The sequence below is a fragment of the Malaclemys terrapin genome, chromosome 11 (assembly GCF_027887155.1).
Source record: "Malaclemys terrapin pileata isolate rMalTer1 chromosome 11, rMalTer1.hap1, whole genome shotgun sequence".
In the NCBI taxonomy this organism is placed as follows: Eukaryota; Metazoa; Chordata; order Testudines; family Emydidae; genus Malaclemys; species Malaclemys terrapin.
Genome location: NC_071515.1, coordinates 23,299,266 through 23,317,685, shown reverse-complemented (window position 1 = coordinate 23,317,685; position 18,420 = coordinate 23,299,266). Strand labels below are relative to the sequence as shown.

The 18,420-nt window shown below is 44.7% G+C and overlaps 1 protein-coding gene across 2 annotated transcripts in view; it reads right to left on the bottom strand.

Moving 5' to 3' along the window:
- SATB2 (SATB homeobox 2) overlaps nt 1-18,420 on the bottom strand; it is a 167,021-nt gene that overhangs the window by 61,128 nt on the left and 87,473 nt on the right. For both annotated transcript variants that reach the window (XM_054044795.1, XM_054044796.1), the window contains exon 7: nt 7,741-8,213. In XM_054044795.1, the coding sequence (XP_053900770.1) occupies nt 7,741-8,213 (473 nt within the window). The remainder of the gene's footprint in view (nt 1-7,740; nt 8,214-18,420) is intronic.

Here is an 18,420-nt window from a genome sequence, read left to right as displayed (position 1 = left end):
TTCGTAGGGCCCTAGTTATGAACTACAATACCAACAGCATTCTCAGAGGAGACTATGGCTGTGTACATCCTTGGGGGAGTGGAGGGGAGGGGGGGAATCTCTCCCCAATGTTCACCCAGAGCTCCCATCACAGCTAACTGGTTCTGAGGTAAAAAGGGCTTTGAAAAACACTGTTTTGTGCACAACCAAATTAAGTATTTTGAAGCGTATGCAGGAACTCCCAACGTGCTGGAATTTCAGACTATAATTAAAACTAGTAATAATTATTATTTTCTCTCTGTGGGCCTCAGAACACCATCCTGGTTCTAGTGCGTACTCGATAATGAGCCTCAGAATGATATAATAAGGTGTGTTCAAACTACTACTGTGATTCAATAAAGATAAAACAGAAGAATACACAATAATTAGCCCAAGGAATTAACCAGAAATCGGAGCAAGTTACACTTTCTGAGGGTATCTGATGCACGTTGTTTCAGAATAAACTTGCTAAATACACTAATTTCAGATCTTTCAATCCAATTAAAAATTATTCCCCTCATGAGCAACGTAGAATGAACAAATTGCTGCTGCTAAATACTCACTGCAGATTTCTTATCTACAGTATGGATAACTTTTGCTTATTCTGCACGTCGTCACATGCAAAACTTTCACCGACCTCAGTGGGTGTTCTGGACGCTCAGACAGATGCAGAATTTGCAATAAAGATCTATGGTGCGGGGCTACAGAGGAGTGTTCTGCCTGGTACGCAGATTATAACATAGCCAGAGGCTTAAGCAAATATTGCTGTCTCAAACAAGCTGCGAACTTTAAAGTTTTAGGAGAAGCCTCAGAAGTTACTTGAATCACGTGACTTTACCTCTGACTTTCTTTTCTCACCTTCTCCCTCGCACACACACATACGTGTCAGGCATTTGTTCCAATGGATTTAGCCTAGTTTGGATCAAAACTTCCTCTACTTCATTTAACAGATTTGCTCAGATGGAAGGTCTCAGGGGAGAAATAATGTTAGTAAGAGGGGTTTTTCAGCATCTGAGTATGTAGGTCATTGGACTTTAAAATAAATTGGAGAATAGTTTATCTATTAAACAAGCTTCACCGTACATATTTTATGAAGCTATCCTTAATTGTAGGTTAATGTACAGCACATAACCACCCTGTAGAAAGATTACACACTGGGCCATGATTTGGTGATTAATGCAGTTATTAGCTAGTTGGTATAAGGATTTTAATGCATATAGAAAAATTGCTAAAACAAACCTTTAGTTTTTAAGGTCAAGGGTCCTTGTAAAATTTAACAAATCTGAACACTTCACTATCTGATCTGCCAGTGGACTGGATCTGCTCTGCCTTAGCACACAAGCCTTGGGAGGTGCAGTGGGGGGCAGTGTGACAGGGGGTGAGGATCCAACCTCTGTCTTATTTTCTTTTTGTGATGTTTTTTGAGCCTTTAAGAATGTCTAAGGATATGTCTTGTGCACCACGAGTGAGTCTGCTCATAGCTGAACCCCTCTCCTTCCTTTTCACCTGGTGGCTGAGTATTACTCGAGACATTGGTCTCTGGCCAATGGGAAAATAAAAGGACAGAGCTAAGAAGATTTGATTTAGAATCAAAAGCAAAGGACAGAGAGGCATCAAAATGTGGCAAGATACTCCTGTTAAAATAACGTGCCCTAGGGTACGTCTACACAGACTGAGGAAGCCTGTGACCACTAGCCCAGGTCAACAGACTCAGGCTTGCAGGGTTCACGCTACCATGCTAAAAATAAGCTGCACAGACAGTGCTTTTAAGCTGTGGCTTGGGCTGGAGCTCGGACTCCGAAGCCCAGTCCACCCTGCCCCACCCCCGGGTGCCAGAGCTCAAGCTGCAACGTCTACACAGCTATTTTTAGGGCTATAGCGTGAGCCCTGTGAACCTGAGTGTGTTGACCTAGACTGGGAGGTTCACTGCTACAGGCTATGTCGGCATACCCGTGTGATCTGTTGCACTAATTCCAATGCCCAGTGGCCTTCTTAATGTTAAGGTCCTGCACTCTAGCGGACACTCAGGCTGAAATTATGTTAATTTTTTTTTATGGATGTTAAAGACTTTGGGGATGGTTGTTATGGATGTGTAACACATGATGTTAGCGTCCGGGTGACTGTAAGTCAAGCATGAAATTAAATTTTTCTTTATGTAAAATGTACCATTTGTATAATATCCATTTGTGAGTTCATCTGAGGAAGAAAGACATTTAAAACAAAGAGTCTCAAAGTGCTAGTGCGACCTGAAAATAGACCTCAACGGGAGCTGAGTACGCATGTCTAAGTGTGACAGGGCAGGATATGTCTGCATCAAATTATGAACTTCATTTTATACTACGTGCTAACAGCAAATTGAAACTTGCCTGAGGGCAGCATATCATACAACATTCCAGACAGAGCCCTGCCAAGGAAAGGTGGTTGATGCCTCCTTGGAAGAGTATTACTGAGAAGCCATCAAGACTGTAATCTGGAGCCATCAACTCTGATTGTCTCTCATCTGCTGTTATGATCCCAGGGAACAGTGATTTTTTCTACACAAGAGTCTGCAGGTGGGGCATGCATGAGATTGAATCCCCATGGAGCACATGGCAACAAAACAAACTCCACTTAAGAGTCTCAGACACTGGGGGGGAGGTTGAAAGACAAGGGTGGGTTGAGGGCATCTGGGTGCTAACACCACATCTCCCAAAGAATGGTTCCAGACAAGAAGTCCAAGCCTGGGACCGTGCCCTACAGAGCCCCAGATCTAAAAGCAATGACTAGACTCGGTTGGCTTGGAAGCAAATGGGAACCAGCAATTGGTCCGCATACAACAAAATGGTGACCATACCGAATAGCAGTAGGCCAGGTTGTAACTGAGAACAAACTGACCCTACCATTGGGCTAGTTCTTCATACAGATGCAAAATGATATATAAGAGGAGAACTGTCATAATGTTATTCTATCCAGTACCCTCTGAAGTCCTCAACATTTAATATCTTTTATCATTAGCTGGATATTTAAAAGGCAAGTATTTTCTTTTCACTCATTACAATAATTTTGGAGATGTTTTCCATAACCCAAGCAAAGGTATGGCTTTAGCTGCCACTTTTTTTGTTTTGTTTTGTACTGGAATGCAGAGATGCATGGTCAGATTTGAAGGGTGGCATCTGGTTTGAATGATAGACATGCATGGAGACATTGCACTCACAAGATATTAGTTATTATGCTTTTTTTTTTTAAGAAAAAAAAGACAGTAAAAATGTACAAAGCAAAATCTAAAATAACTTAGAAGTCAATGAGACTTGGGGTCCTAAGTTACTTAGATGCTTTAGAAAATGTTAACAGATATGACTTCCCAAAGTCACACAACAGTTCAGCAATCAAGCGAGGTCTTGAACCCAAGTCTCCCAATTCCCAGTCCAGTGTCTTAAATCCACTGGACCTATCCCAGGTCACCATAATAAAGTGAAGAAATGTTCTGCAGCTGAATTGCTCCAGATTTCAAATGATCCCACAGGAAACTGTGGTAGGATCTCCACCACAGATGTTAATAGATGATATGGGCCCTTCTGATTCTGTTCTGGATGTCTGACATTGCAGCGCTCCACAGATGACATATACGCATAGCTCAGGATTTTGACAATATCAAAATCTGGTGACCCTTTTCTTGATATAGCAAAATGGCCAATTTAATCTAAAAACTCTCCGAGAGCCTTTACATTTTGGGAATCAGGTTTTGGTTTACTACAGAGTACCCATTCAGCTTCAACAATCTTGCTAAAACACAGCCTCACATTCAGTGACAGTCGTAGAATCAGCAAAGGCGGTATTACTGCTGACCTCTTGTTCAAGTTCAAAATATGTCATTCTGTCAATACCATCTACCTTAATTATACTGAGCTTTATATACAACAGGTTATGATCCCAGAAGGATGAAAAGCTTTTCCAAATTAAAAGCAGCATTTTGAAAGGGAAATACTCAGACATTCCTATGGAGTTTTCATTTGATATCCTCAAGGCTAATCCCAGAACTCAAAGTCATGTTGACTGAAAGTGCATGTTTTGCTGGGTGTAGCCATCTTATGAATTTATTGGCAGAAGGGAAGTAATAAAAACATGCTCCATACTTTAATTAGTTCCCTCATAACATGGTATTTCCAAAATGGCTGTGCCAAAGAAAATCATTACTCCAGGAGAATAGACAAAGGCACTGTGCAGTGTGTGGCACAGACCTCCAAGAGACAGAGGGGTGAATACAAATACACACACTTGTCCATGTTTTGTCTTGTTTGCAAAGCTGAACTAGAGCTTCACACGGGCTATTTGGATAAAGTTCGTGCTGTATTTTTAAACATGAAATCCTTTCATCACTGCACTCCTTCAGTTCTGTTACAAAATAATACAGGTTGAAGATCCATGTTTTATATTGGAATGGCAATTGGCATGGAATAAATGTACATGGGAGGCCCATCATGGATATGTATGTATTCAGGTATTCCAGGTGCTAGCATAAAGGTGAGAAGGTTTTCTGCACTCACGTGATACTATCTTGTCATTATTTGCGCATTAATGAAATGTGATTAAACCACTGATGTGATGCTATCAAACACGGTCTATTGCAAATGGCAGACGGCTCTCCAAAGCTGGCTTTGAGAGTGCCGTCAGACTCCCCCACTCACCTCTGCTGCTCTGGGGCCCCCCACAAACACCACAATATCAGCATCAGTGGCAGATGCTACAGCAAGGAAATGAGGTCTGACCCCAGCCCAAAGACTCCTCCAGCTCCCACAACAAGAAGGCTGATGGCAGAAGGGGATAGGGGGCATAACGTCCCTCTTCCTGCCAGTCAGGCAGGGGCAGCTGTGGAAGGTTTCAACAATGAACAAGAGTTCATGGAAGAGACAAGGGAGGCAGATTTGAGGGATTACAGATAAGAAGCTAGGGAAACTCTAGGAAGGACAAAAACAATTAACTGGCAAGGCAGGAACCGAGAGAAAGATCAAAATACAGGGATACTATGCTAAACACTAGCTGGCTGTGGAGGAAGCAGCACTAAAGAATTGCCCCTCAGAGAAAGACTGTTCCCTTTCATTGTACATATAGCCCAAGGCCATGATCTCAAGCACTTTTTGTTCCCTAGAGCAATATTTTACTGATACACCTCCTTTGCAACTAGTCAATATTTGTAATCTATACACACACTGATTACTATAAATACCATGCATTTCATGAAATAGCCTATGCGCACACACACACACACACACCACATGGGGCAGCTCCTGGGGAGGCACAAAGCTTGCCTTTTTCAGCCCCGAGTGCTGAATCTCATCTGGATGGGAACCAATCCAGGCCCCCAGTATCATTTGCAGCAGTCTGAAATTTGCAGTAAAATGAGCAGGCTGCAAATGGCATGAAGGGAGCCCGATGTCAGTAGGGTGTGGGATCATCCCAATGATGTGTGCTTTCACCCAGCCACAATCCCGACACCAGCTACAAGCAGAGACGAGGCATAGGAGCTGCTATGCTGGCCTGACACCACCAGGGGATTCCCTGCACTGGCATGGATTCTTCCTATGGCTGACTAACCTAGCTTTGCACCCAGAATTAACAAGAGATACAGTCAAAAGTGGTCATATCACCACTGGTGCCCACAGTCATGCTCACACTATGCACAGTGCATACCACAGGCAGTGGCAAGGAGGAGCAGCCTTGGCTACCCCACTGCCCACTCAGGTTAGGCCTTGTGGCCCTCTGTCATGACAAGTGGTGACAGGGCCAAAACTGAGTGAGTGGCATTGTGACCTGGTGTATGGAGGTTCCAGCATTGCTCAGGTTAGGTCCCATGACCCCTCTGTCATGATGGACGGGCCACAGGGCCAAAACTGAGTGAGTGGCACTGTGATCTGGTGTGTGGGGGTTACAATGCTGTTCAAGTTAGGCCCCACAGCCCCTCCGTTGTGATGGAGGTACCACAGGGTCAAAACTGAGTGAGTGCCATTGTAACCCGATGCATGAGGGCTGCAGCACCACTCAGGGAGGGACTGCGGGGCCAACCCTAAGCGTCGCTGCGACCCTCATGCACCACATGGCAACAACACTCACTCAGTGGTAGGGTTACCATTCGTCCGGATTTACCCGGACATGTCCTCCTTTTGTGTGCTAAAAATAGCGTCCGGGGGGAATTTGTAAATCACTCACAATGTCTGGGATTTCCCCCTCCCCTGGCAGAGCAGAGCGAGCGGCTGGGAGGGCTGCAGGAAAGTCCCGGGCTGGACTCCGGAGCAGCTTCCTCCTCCCACCCCCCACCCCCCCCTGCATTCTGAGCCGGCCGGCAGCTCCTCCTCCTGCAGCCCGCTCCGGCAACCCTGTGCAGGGCCAGGGACCGGGTTTTGTGTTGTGCAGGGGAGCTCAGCCATGTGTCCGGCTGGCACAGAGCCCAACACCCTGTTCTGAGCAGCAGGGTAAGGGGGGGCAGGAGAAGGGACAGGGAGGTTCTGGATGGGGCAGTCAAGAAACGGGTGGGGGCTTTTGGAGGGGAGTGGAGAAAGTTTTGGGCAGTCAGGGTACAGGTAGGGGGTAGGGTCCTGGGGGGCAGTTGGGGGGGGGTCTTAGGAGGGGGCAGTTAGGGGACAAGGAACAGGGAGTCTTAGGTAGGGGGTGGGGTTCTGGAGGGCAGTTAGGAGCAGGGGTCTCAGGAGGGGGCAGTCAGGGGACAAGGAGCAGGGGGTAGGGGGCTGGGAGTTCTGGGGGGGAGCTGTCAAGGGGCAGGAGTGGGGAGAGGGATCGGAGCAGTCAGGGGACAGGGAGCAGAGGGGTTTAGATGGGTTGGGAGTTCTGGGGGGGGCTGTCAGGGGGTGGGGAGTGGTTGGATGGGGCGTGGGAGTCCCAGGGGTCTGTCTGGGGGTGGGGGTGTGGATAAGGGTTGGGGCAGTCAGGGGACAAGAGGCAAGGAGGCTTAGATAGGGAGTGGAGTCCCGGGGGGCAGTTAGGGGCAGGGGTCCCAGGAGGGGGCAGTCAGGGGACAAGGAACGGGGGGAGGGTTGGGGGTTCTGGGGGGGCGGGAAGTGGGAGGGGCAGGGGCGGGGCTAGGGCGGGGCTCCTCCCGTCCTCTTTTTTGCTTGTTGAAATATGGTAACCCTACTCAGTGGAGGGGCTCCTCCTCACCACTGCTGTGAGGCTGGCTCTGGCACCGGCTTCCCCTCCCACCCAGAAACCTCCGCACATATCCCCCCCTCAAGGACAGGTAGTGGTGGGGACAGGTCAGGCTAGAAAGCAGGGCCTGAACATGGCACAGACTAGGAAGGTCAGGCAGTGGGGCAAGCAGCTGCAGCAGGGATGGCTCCACCAGGATTGACAGTGAGAACCATGGGAAAAATTTCTGGGGGCATCCCTGCATATAGCAGCAGAGAATCAGGCCCACAGAATTATTTTATCATGAAGTGGTATCCTAGCAGTGAGGGTTGGCACTCCCCATCTGCAAGTGAAATTCATATTACTTTACGCAAAATATAAGCGGCACCCTGCAATTATTTTAATAACACCCACGACTGACCATTTAACCTAACTTGAAATTTTTGAAAGATTTATAACTGTGATGACAGTAAAATGAGATTAGAAAAAGCGAAGCTGATATTTCCTTGGTATGTTTCTTGTCATGACCTGCAACACCCATGCAACCTTGTAAAGTTATGACCTTTTCCCTCCGCTCTTCTTATTTAATAGAATAAAAATTGATACCTGGGTGCGGTTGAATGCCACTCTTGCAAAGACAGCTTGGGACACACTGGCTCTCTTCAGCTCATCCCTGACTTGCTGGTAAATATCTGGAGAGACTTCCACTGATGAATTCGTTGGCTCTGGTTTGACAGCTCTAGGGATGGGTGGATGATTCAAGAACTGTTGGTTGATAGCTTGTGGGTGTTGGTGAGCCAATAGCCGGCTTACAGCAATCTGTTGGTTTATCAGGTGGGCCATTGCTATCTGCTGCCTTACCAGTTGTGGACTGAGCTGAGGAGACAGGAGACCAGGGCTCATGATTGGCTGCAATGTTGGCACTTGATTTCGGATTGGAGTACTGTGGTGAATTTGGCCGTGAGGAGATTGTTCATTAGTTTTTCCCAAGGTTGCCAGTTGGTTGATATTTGGTAAGTGCATGGGACGCTGACCCAGAACACAATAGTCTGATAGGTTTTCTCTTTCCACTCTTTCCACTGTTAAAAGATAAAATTAGTTCACTATGATTTTGGTTTGCACTCACAGCAGGATTGTTAATATAACAGTTATTACAATTGACTGTATTTTTAGTACATATAATAAAAGTCAGTTAATGCTACAGCTAACGTATCAGACAATGAAATTATTAACTCCCACCTCTACAAGCTTTACTTGCAGAAACATTAGGATTCCAGGAAAGACATACAGGCAAATACACCACCAAAAAGAACAATCACAAAAATAATTTCTTTCCATGTTTCAAAGTTTCAGCCATTGCTTACATTAGCCTCCCTATAAAACTGCCAGCAGCTACCCTTTATTTTTTAAAAACAAAAATTAATTTGCAATTATTAAGAAATGAAGGACAGAGTGTCCCACCACAAGGACTCTAGCTACAAATGAAAGTCTTGTACCACACACAAATAAAATGACCAGTGATTATATGAATTCATGTAGACATACCAGGCCATAGTTTTACACTGGCTTAGAGGTAACTAAGTTTTCAATAAACTTATCTATAGCCAGTCTGGATGCATTTCTATATATATATGATGTGATTAAAAGTATTCCAGGACCTAGTATCACATACCTAGAAATTATTGACTCATCATAGGAATGTTTTCTGCAAATAATGAGCCAAGCTTTATCTCATGGATGTCACAATAATATTATAACTTGTGTAATCAATAATGTTTGCACAATGCTTTGAAGATTTTTTTGTTTAGCTCATATAAGGCTTTAAAGCTTTAGATAGTTAATATTCAGGTACACAGTTTATTGGGGATCTTGTCTGTTCTTCTCTGAATCAAACATATAACGTTATCGATTCTTGGGGAATCAACAATCCTTTCACCCCTAGAGCTAATCCATCATGAACAGGGTTGTGATCACACCAGTGAGATAGTGTTGAAAAGTTCTGGGCATACACACAGGATTTCAAACTCTAGAGAACTCAATCCAGCACCTCTTAGGAGTACTAAATATTAAAGCTGCATGAACGACGTCATTTATTTTTGTGGGAAATGTCTTGCATTTTTATTTAATCTTTCTATGAAAAAACAAAACCTGAAAGATTTTCAGGTTAAAAAAATCAAGTTCTGAATAACAAACAAACAATTCTTTTATCAAAAACTAAATAACTTTACTGAAATGTTTTGGGTTTCCAGTGTTTCAAAAAATTCCATTTCGACCAAAGCGAGAATTGTGTGTGAAATTTTTCATTGTGGTTGAAAATCAACATGTTTCAATGAAAAAATGTTGACCTGCTCCACTAAAAAAAAAAAGATTTTTTTTTTTAAATAAAACCACGACCTTTTTTACAGTAATTGCAGCATATTGCACAGACACTTCGTTAGTCTATGGACGAGGTGTTGCCTACCCTTATTCAAGAGACTAGTCCCAATTAATGAAATAGGGCTACAGTACAAGGACAATATATGTAAGAGTTTGCAGGACCAGGTCCTACTGTATCATTCTCTGATTCCATATCTGTCTTAATGCAAATTTGCACTATGGAATATAAGCAATGTTAATACAGATATGTACATATAATTTAAAAAAGCTTTTTTAGATATTGCACAAGGAAGAAAGGAGAGCAGCAGAATACGGACCCTGGACTTCAGAAAAGCAGACTTTGACTCCCTCAGGGAACAGATGGGCAGGATCCCCTGGGAGAATAACATGAAGGGCAAAGGGGTCCAGGAGAGCTGGCTGTATTTTAAAGAATCCTTATTGAGGTTGCAGGAACAAACCATCCCGATGTGTAGAAAGAATAGTAAATATGGCAGGCGACCAGCTTGGCTAAACAGTGTAATCCTTGCTGATCTTAAACGCAAAAAAGAGGCTTATAAGGAGTGGAAGATTGGACAAATGACCAGGGAGGAGTATAAAAATATTGCTCAGGCGTGCAGGAGTGAAATCAGGAAGGCCAAATCACACTTGGAGTTGCAGTTAGCAAGAGATGTTAAGAGTAACAAGAAGGGTTTCTTCAGGTATGTTAGCAACAAGAAGAAAATCAAGGAAAGTGTGTGCCCCTTACTGAATGAGGGAGGCAACCTAGTGACCGAGGATGTGGAAAAAGCTAATGTACTCAATGATTTTTTTGCCTCTGTCTTCACGCACAAGGTCAGCTCCCAGATTGCTGCACTGGGCAGTACAGCATGGGGAGAAGGTGGCCAACCCTCTGTGGAGAAAGAAGTGGTTCGGGACTATTTAGAAAAACTGGACGTGCACAAGTCCATGGGGCCGGATGCGCTGCATCCGAGGGTGCTAAAGGAGTTGGCGGGTGAGATTGCAGAGCCATTAGCCATTATTTTTGAAAACTCATGGCGATCGGGGGAGGTCCCAGATGACTGGAAAAAGGCTAATATAGTGCCCATCTTTAAAAAAGGGAAGAAGGAGGATCCGGGGAACTACAGGCCAGTCAGCCTCACCTCAGTCCCTGGAAAAATCATGGAGCAGGTCCTCAAGGAATCAATTATGAAACATTTAGAGGAGAGGAAAGTGATCAGGAACAGTCAGCATGGATTCACGAAGGGGAAGTCGTGCCTGACTAACCTAATTGCCTTCTATGATGAGATAACTGGCTCTGTGGATGAGGGGAAAGCAGTGGATGTGTTATTTCTTGACTTTAGCAAAGCTTTTGATACTGTCTCCCACAGTATTCTTGCCACCAAGTTAAAGAAGTATGGGCTGGATGAATGGACTGTAAGGTGGATAGAAAGCTGGCTAGATCGTCGGGCTCAACGGGTAGTGATCAATGGCTCCATGTCTAGTTGGCAGCCGGTTTCAAGTGGAGTGCCCCAAGGGTCGGTCCTGGGGCCGGTTTTGTTTAATATCTTTATTAATGATCTGGAGGATGGTGTGGACTGCACTCTCAGCAAGTTTGCAGATGACACTAAACTAGGAGGCGTGGTAGATACACTAGAGGGTAGGGATCGGATACAGAGGGACCTAGACAAATTAGAGGATTGGGCAGAAAAAAACCTGATGAGGTTCAACAAGGACAAGTGCAGAGTCCTGCACTTAGGACGGAAGAATCCCATGCACTGCTACAGACTAGGGACCGAATGGCTAGGTAGCAGTTCTGCTGAAAAGGACCTAGGGGTCACAGTGGACGAGAAGCTGGATATGAGTCAACAGTGTGCTCTTGTTGCCAAGAAGGCTAACGGCATTTTGGGCTGTATAAGTAGGGGCATTGCCAGCAGATCGAGGAACGTGATCGTTCCCCTTTATTCGACATTGGTGAGGCCTCATCTGGAATACTGTGTCCAGTTTTGGTCCCCACACTACAAGAAGGATGTGGAAAAATTGGAAAGAGTCCAGCGGAGGGCAACAAAAATGATTAGGGGTCTGGAGCACATGACTTATGAGGAGAGGCTGAGAGAACTGGGATTGTTTAGTCTCCAGAAGAGAAGAATGAGGGGGGATTTGATAGCAGCCTTCAACTACCTGAAGGGGGGTTCCAAAGAGGATGGAGCTCGGCTGTTCTCAGTGGTGGCAGATGACAGAACAAGGAGCAATGGTCTCAAGCTGCAGTGGGGGAGGTCCAGGTTGGATATCAGGAAAAACTATTTCACTAGGAGGGTGGTGAAACACTGGAATGCGTTACCTAGGGAGGTGGTGGAGTCTCCTTCCTTGGAGGTTTTTAAGGCCCGGCTTGACAAAGCCCTGGCTGGGATGATTTAGCTGGGAATTGGTCCTGCTTTGAGCAGGGGGTTGGACTAGATGACCTCTTGAGGTCCCTTCCAACTCTGATATTCTATGATTCTATGATTCTATGATTCTATATTACTGAACCTGTGCAATAGCCACTTGTCCGACATGAATTAATCTTCCACAAATCCATTTTAAAAATTAATAAATAAACCTAGTATTTGCTAGGGACCAAACACCCCAAGTATTTTTGCTGAAGAAGAGAAGACAAAGGCCTAGCTCAGTCCTCATTTACACCACTATAAATTCAGAGCAATTCTTTCGGAATTTACCTCAGTTTCAAGAGGGCTGAATTCAGCTCTAAGAACCCCAAAAACTTAAAGGTAACCAAGTATATTTGAAAATTTAGTAACAAATAAAATTCACTTTCCTGGGCTAAACCTTACTTGCCAAGTTTCCACCAAGACCTGGTTTAAGTGCCAAGCTATAAACCCCTTTAAAAGTAAAGTTTAACATGAAAATGCTGCCAGGCTGTTAACCTTTGCAGTGCTAGCTGGTATTACAAGAATACAAATATATCATCTGACTCATTTCCTTGGGTGTATTTTTTCCCTTATTATCAGTTTCCTTTTTCCATCATTTTATGCTGTATAGTAATACACATGTCCCCCATAAACAAACCAGATTCTAGTCACTTTAGCTGCCTTAATAATAAAAAAGTCACCATTAACAATCACGTTGCATGGAAAAAATGTGGATTACCCAATTCCCTCTACATTGTAGTCTCAGACTCACTTTGTAACAATACTACCCATACTGTCTGCCATGTTGCTCTCACAGAGTCATAGACCCAGAAGGAACCACCAGATCATCTAGTTTGGCCTCCTACGTATCACAAGCCATCAACACCACCCAGCACCTGTCCACTAAACCCAACTGAAATTAGAGCAAAATATTACAATGCACACAGGGCCAGCTCCAGGCACCAGCTTACCAAGCAGGTGCTTGGGGTGGCCACTTCAGAGAGGGGCGGCACGTCCAGCTGTTCGGCGGCAATTCGGCGGACGGTCCCTCACTCCTGCTCGGAGCGAAGGACCTCCCGCCGAATTGCCGCCGCAGATCGCGATCGCGGCTTTATTTATTTATTTATTTATTTATATTTTTGTTTGGCTACTTGGGGCGGCCAAAACCCTGGAGCCGGCCCTGAATGCACAGGAGGCTAGAGTACTATATGCCACAGGCAGAGAATAGGAGGCACCAAGGAGCACCAGTCCTGAGGCCCCTGCAATGGCAGGAAAATGACTAAGGCCTGGTCTACACTAGGGTGGGGGATCGATCTAAGTTATGCAACTTCAGCTACGTGAATAACGTAGCTGAAGTTGACGTACTTAGATCTACTTATCGCAGTGTCTTCACTGTGGTAAGTCGATGGCTGACACTTCCCCGTCAACTCCGTCTGCACCTCTTGCCCTGGTGGAGTATCAGAGGTGACGGGAGAGCACTTGGCGGTTGATTTATCGTGTCTAAACTAGATGTGATAAATCAACCCCCGCTGGACCAATCGCTGACCGTCGATCCAGCCGGTAATATAAACAAGTCCTTAGTGAGATATACACAGATAATCCTGGCAAGTGACCTGCACCCATATGCTGCAGATGAAAGTGAAAAAGGTCATTGCCAATCTGACCGGAGGGAAATTCCTTGCCGTCCGCACATAGGATGATTCGTTAGACACTGAATATGTGAGCAACAACCAGCCAGTTAAGCACCTGCTTGGTCCCACCTCAGAGACCTTCCTCCCTGCCCAATGTCACATCTCAAGCCGTGGCCAGTAGGGGCACTGCAGGGCCAACCCAGGCAGTGAAGTCAATGTGAGAATGCTGAAATGGTGGCATGGTATTACCCTCAGACAAAGAGCATCCCCATGGCAATTTATGAGAAAAAGAAGGCAATATACCGAGGGCACAACATATGAGTAATGAAGTTGGATACCCTTGCACTGCCATATCAAATATACAGCCTCATGTTTTTTATAGGTAAGTGGTATCCTCCATTTGCACTGTCTGATTTCCACACTTTCCCCACACAGTCTTACCCTACATGCGTTTGTCCTTTTCATATTGCCTTGTAACTGTGTCCTTTGTCCCCATATCATATTGGCTAACTATTTAAATAAGCAGGTATGAATATCAGCTATAAAGCTTGTTACCCTAAAGAGTCCTTGTAAATAAAAATGCAATACTTTTTGGCCTACACCCTTCCAATTTTATTACACCAGTTAGCCAGATTCAAGGTGTCTGCAAGCAGGAGGCGCTAAGGTGCATTGCCAGAGCTGGGAAAGCAGCTCACATAGCACTCCAGGAAAGTCTTTGTTAGGGGTGGTCAGAAAACAATGATTCAGTTGCGCAAAAAATGTTTGACTTTTGTTTTTGTTCTGCACTGGGATGAAAACAAAACTTATTTTTTTTAAAAAATTATTATTATTATTGCCACCGCAGTGGAGTCCTTGCTTCAAATCAAACCTGAACCTGGGTCATCCCAGATGAGTGCCCTAAGCACTGCGTTACTGGCTATTGTGGGGTGCGGAGGCCTCTCTCTCAATCCTGGACCTGAGGAAAGTTTCATCAAAACAGGTACGTTTCTGAAAAAAGTTTCAATTTCAACAAATCAGTATTTTCTGGTGAAAAAACAGTTGGTTAAAAAACTCCTGACCAACTGTAGTCTCTGTCCCTCATTTCTTATGACCTAAAAAGTCACCAAACACAAAAAGCAATCACAGATCAACATGATCCCCTGAGTGCAGCAAACTGTCCATTTTCTATGCTCCTTTTGCCTGTTATAATGATTACCGTGTGTATCAAAGTATTACCGCTTCACTAGGAAGATGCCTGGATGCAGAGGAAGAGCAAACGAAAGCACATCTGTCTGTATCATCTACCTGAATCCATCTTGGACAGTCTAAGACAGGGGTTCTCAAACTGAGGGTCGACCCCTCAGGGGGTCACAAGGTTTAGATTCATAGACTCTAGGACTGGAGGGGACCTCGAGAGGTCATTGAGTCCAGTCCCCTGCCCTCCTGGCAGGACCAAATACTGTCTAGACCATCCCTGATAGACATTTATCTAACCTACTCTTAAATATCTCCAGAAATGGCAATTCCACAACCTCCCTAGGCAATTTATTCCAATGTTTAACCACCATGACAGTTAGGAACTTTTTCCTAATGTCCAACCTAAACCTCCCTTGCTGCAGTTTAAGCCCATTGCTTCTTGTTCTATCCTTAGAGGCTAAGATGAACAAGTTTTCTCCCACCTCCTTATGACACCCTTTTAGATACCTGAAAACTGCTATCATGTCCCCTCTCAGTCTTCTCTTTTCCAAACTAAACAAACCCAATTCTTTCAGACTTCCTTCATAGGTCATGTCCTTTAATCATTCTTGTTGCTCTTCTCTGGACTCTCTCCAATTTCTCCACATCTTTCTTAAAATGCAGTGCCCAGAACTGGACACAATACTCCAGCTGAGGCCTAACCAGAGCAGTAGAGAGGAAGAATGGCTTCTCATGTCTTGCTCACAACACACCGGTTAATGCATCCCAGAATCATGTTTCCTTTTTTTGCAACAGCATCACACTGTTGACTCATATTTAGCTTGTGGTCCACTGTAACCCCTAGATCCCTTTCTGCCATACTCCTTCCTAGACAGTCTCTTCCCATTCTGTATGTGTGAAACTAATTGTTCCTTCCTAAGTGGAGCACTTTGCATTTGTCTTTATTAAACTTCATCCTGTTTACCTCAGCCCATTTCTCCAATTTGTCCAGATCATTTTGAATTTTGACCCTATCCTCCAAAGCAGTTGCAATCCCTCCCAGTTTGGTATCATCTGCAAACTTAATAAGCGTACTTTCCATGCCAATATCTAAGTTGTTGATGAAGATATTGAACAGAGCCGGTCCCAAAACAGACCCCTGCGGAACCCCACTTATTATACCTTTCCAGCAGGATTGGGAACCATTAATAACTACTCACTGAGGCTTGGTCTACACTAAACCCCCAAATCGAACTAAGGTACGCAACTTCAGCTACGTGAATAACGTAGCTGAAGTTCGAAGTACCTTAGTTCGAACTTACGTCGGTCCACACGCGGCAGGCAGGCTCCCCCGTCGACTCCGCGGTACTCCTCTCGCCGAGCTGGAGTACCACAGTCGACGGCGAGCACTTCCGGGTTCGACTTATCTCGTCCAGACAAGACGCGATAAGTCGAACCCAGAAGTTCGATTGCCAGCCGCCGAACTAGCGGCTGGGTATAGACGTACCCTGAGTACGGTTATCCAGCCAGTTATGCACCCACCTTATAGTAGCCCCATCTACATTGTATTTGCCTAGTTTATTGATAAGAATATAATGTGAGACCGTACCAAATGCCTTACTAACATCTAGGTATACCACATCCACCGCTTCTCCCTTATCCACAAGACTCGTTATCCTATCAAAGAAAGCTATCAGATTAGTTTGACATGATTTGTTCTTTACAAATCCATGCTGGCTATTCCCTATCACCTTACCACCTTCCAAGTGTTTGCAGATGATTTCCTTAATTACTTGCTCCATTATCTTCCCTGTCACGGAAGTTAAACTAACTGGTCTGTAGTTTCCTGGGTTGTTTTTATTTCCCTTTTTGTAGATGGGCACTATGTTTGCCCTTTTCCAGTCTTCTGGAATCTCTCCAGTCTCCCATGATTTTCCAAACATAATAGCTAGAGGCTAGAGGCTCAGATCCTCTGTTAGCTCCTTGAGTATTCTCAGATGCATTTCATCAGGCCCTCATGACTTGCAAGCATCTAACTTTTCTAAGGGCTGGTCTACACTGGGGGTGGGAATCGATCCAAGATACGCAACTTCAGCTACGCGAATAGCATAGCTGAAGTTGAAGTATCTTGGATCTAATTACCTGGAGTCCACATGGCACGGGATCGACGGCCGCGGCTCCCCCGTCGACTGCACTACCGCCGCTCACTCTGGTGGAGTTCCGGAGTCGACGGTGAACGCGTTCGGGGATCAATATATCGTGTCTTAACGAGACGTGATATATCAATCCCGGATAAATCGATTACTACCCGCTGATACGGCGGGTGAAGACGTACCCTAAGAGATTTTTAACTTGTTCTTTTTTTATTTTCTCTTCTAAACCTACCCCCTTCCCATTAGCATGCACTATGTTAGGCATTCCTTCAGACTTCTCGGTGAAGACCGAAACAAAGAAATCATTAAGCATCTCTGCCATTTCCAAGTTTCCTGTTACTATTTTTCCCTCCTCACTGAGCAGTGGGCCTAACCTGTCTTTGGTCTTCCTCTTGCTTCTAACGTATTGATAAAAAGTGTTCTTGTTTTTCTTCATTCTCATAGCTAGTTTGAGTTCATTTTGTGTCTTTGCCTTTCTAATCTTGCCGCTGAATTCCTGTGCTGTTTGCCTTTTTTCATCCTTTGTAATTTGTCCTAGTTTCCATTTTTTATATGACTCCTTTTTACACGGTTCTTACATGGGGAATCACGAGCTGTCAGCCTCCACCCCAAACCCTGCTTTGCCTCCAGAATTTATAATGGTGTTAAATTTATAAAAAGTGTTTGCAATTTATAAGGTGGGGGTCACACTCAGAGGCTTTCTGTGTGAAAGGGGTCACCAATATGAAAGTTTGAGAACCACTGGTCTAAGAGCTGTTGCAGACAATAGCATGAAAAAGGACTTTCCATAAAAATGAAAAAAGATGAATAGATTTATATCAAATGCTTTTAGGCGGAAGAGCGAGAGGGTTCCCTCTTTTCCCCCCCACTTTATTTTTGTTTGGTTGTCAACAAAAACATTCTCACAAACAGCCTGTGGTGCATTTAGGGCTTATGAATGACACTGGAATTGACTACCAGCTCTAGATACCAAATTCATTCACAGAATGGGTACAGTGCAGAGAGCAATAGGGCAAGCTTAACGTGCTTCCCCACCAACACACTACAACCTTGACACTGGTAAGCCTCCTTTAAGGAGGAAATGGTAGACCATCTTCCAAGGCCCATTCAATCCTTGGCCTTTCCAATCCAGGGGGGCTACAAACTTTTTGTCTGAGAACTCCGACAAACAGCCACTGTAATGGAGGAGGAGGAGGAGGAGGTTGTGAAAAAGAATAGACAGAACTGCTTTATTTCAATTGTGATTTTAACTCACCATCACTGGATAGCAGGTGCCTTATTGCTGTTTTTCAGTGGAACCATTTCAGAGTTTGGGTGGTTTTCTTCTTCATTCTATTTTTTAATTTAAAACCTGATTCAATTTGATGATCATAAAAGTCAAAGATTCTAGCCCCCGTGACAGGCAACTATAGATTGCACTAGGCCAGTCTCCACACACTGCTCTGTTAGTGCATCACATTAAGCCCTGCAATACTTCTGAACCATAAAGGTCAGTCATGTCATTATTATAGTCACAATCATGCAGGTTTAGGCGTCACCAAACACTGAAGCAGGATCTGAACCATGACTCTACTATTGGGAGGCCAA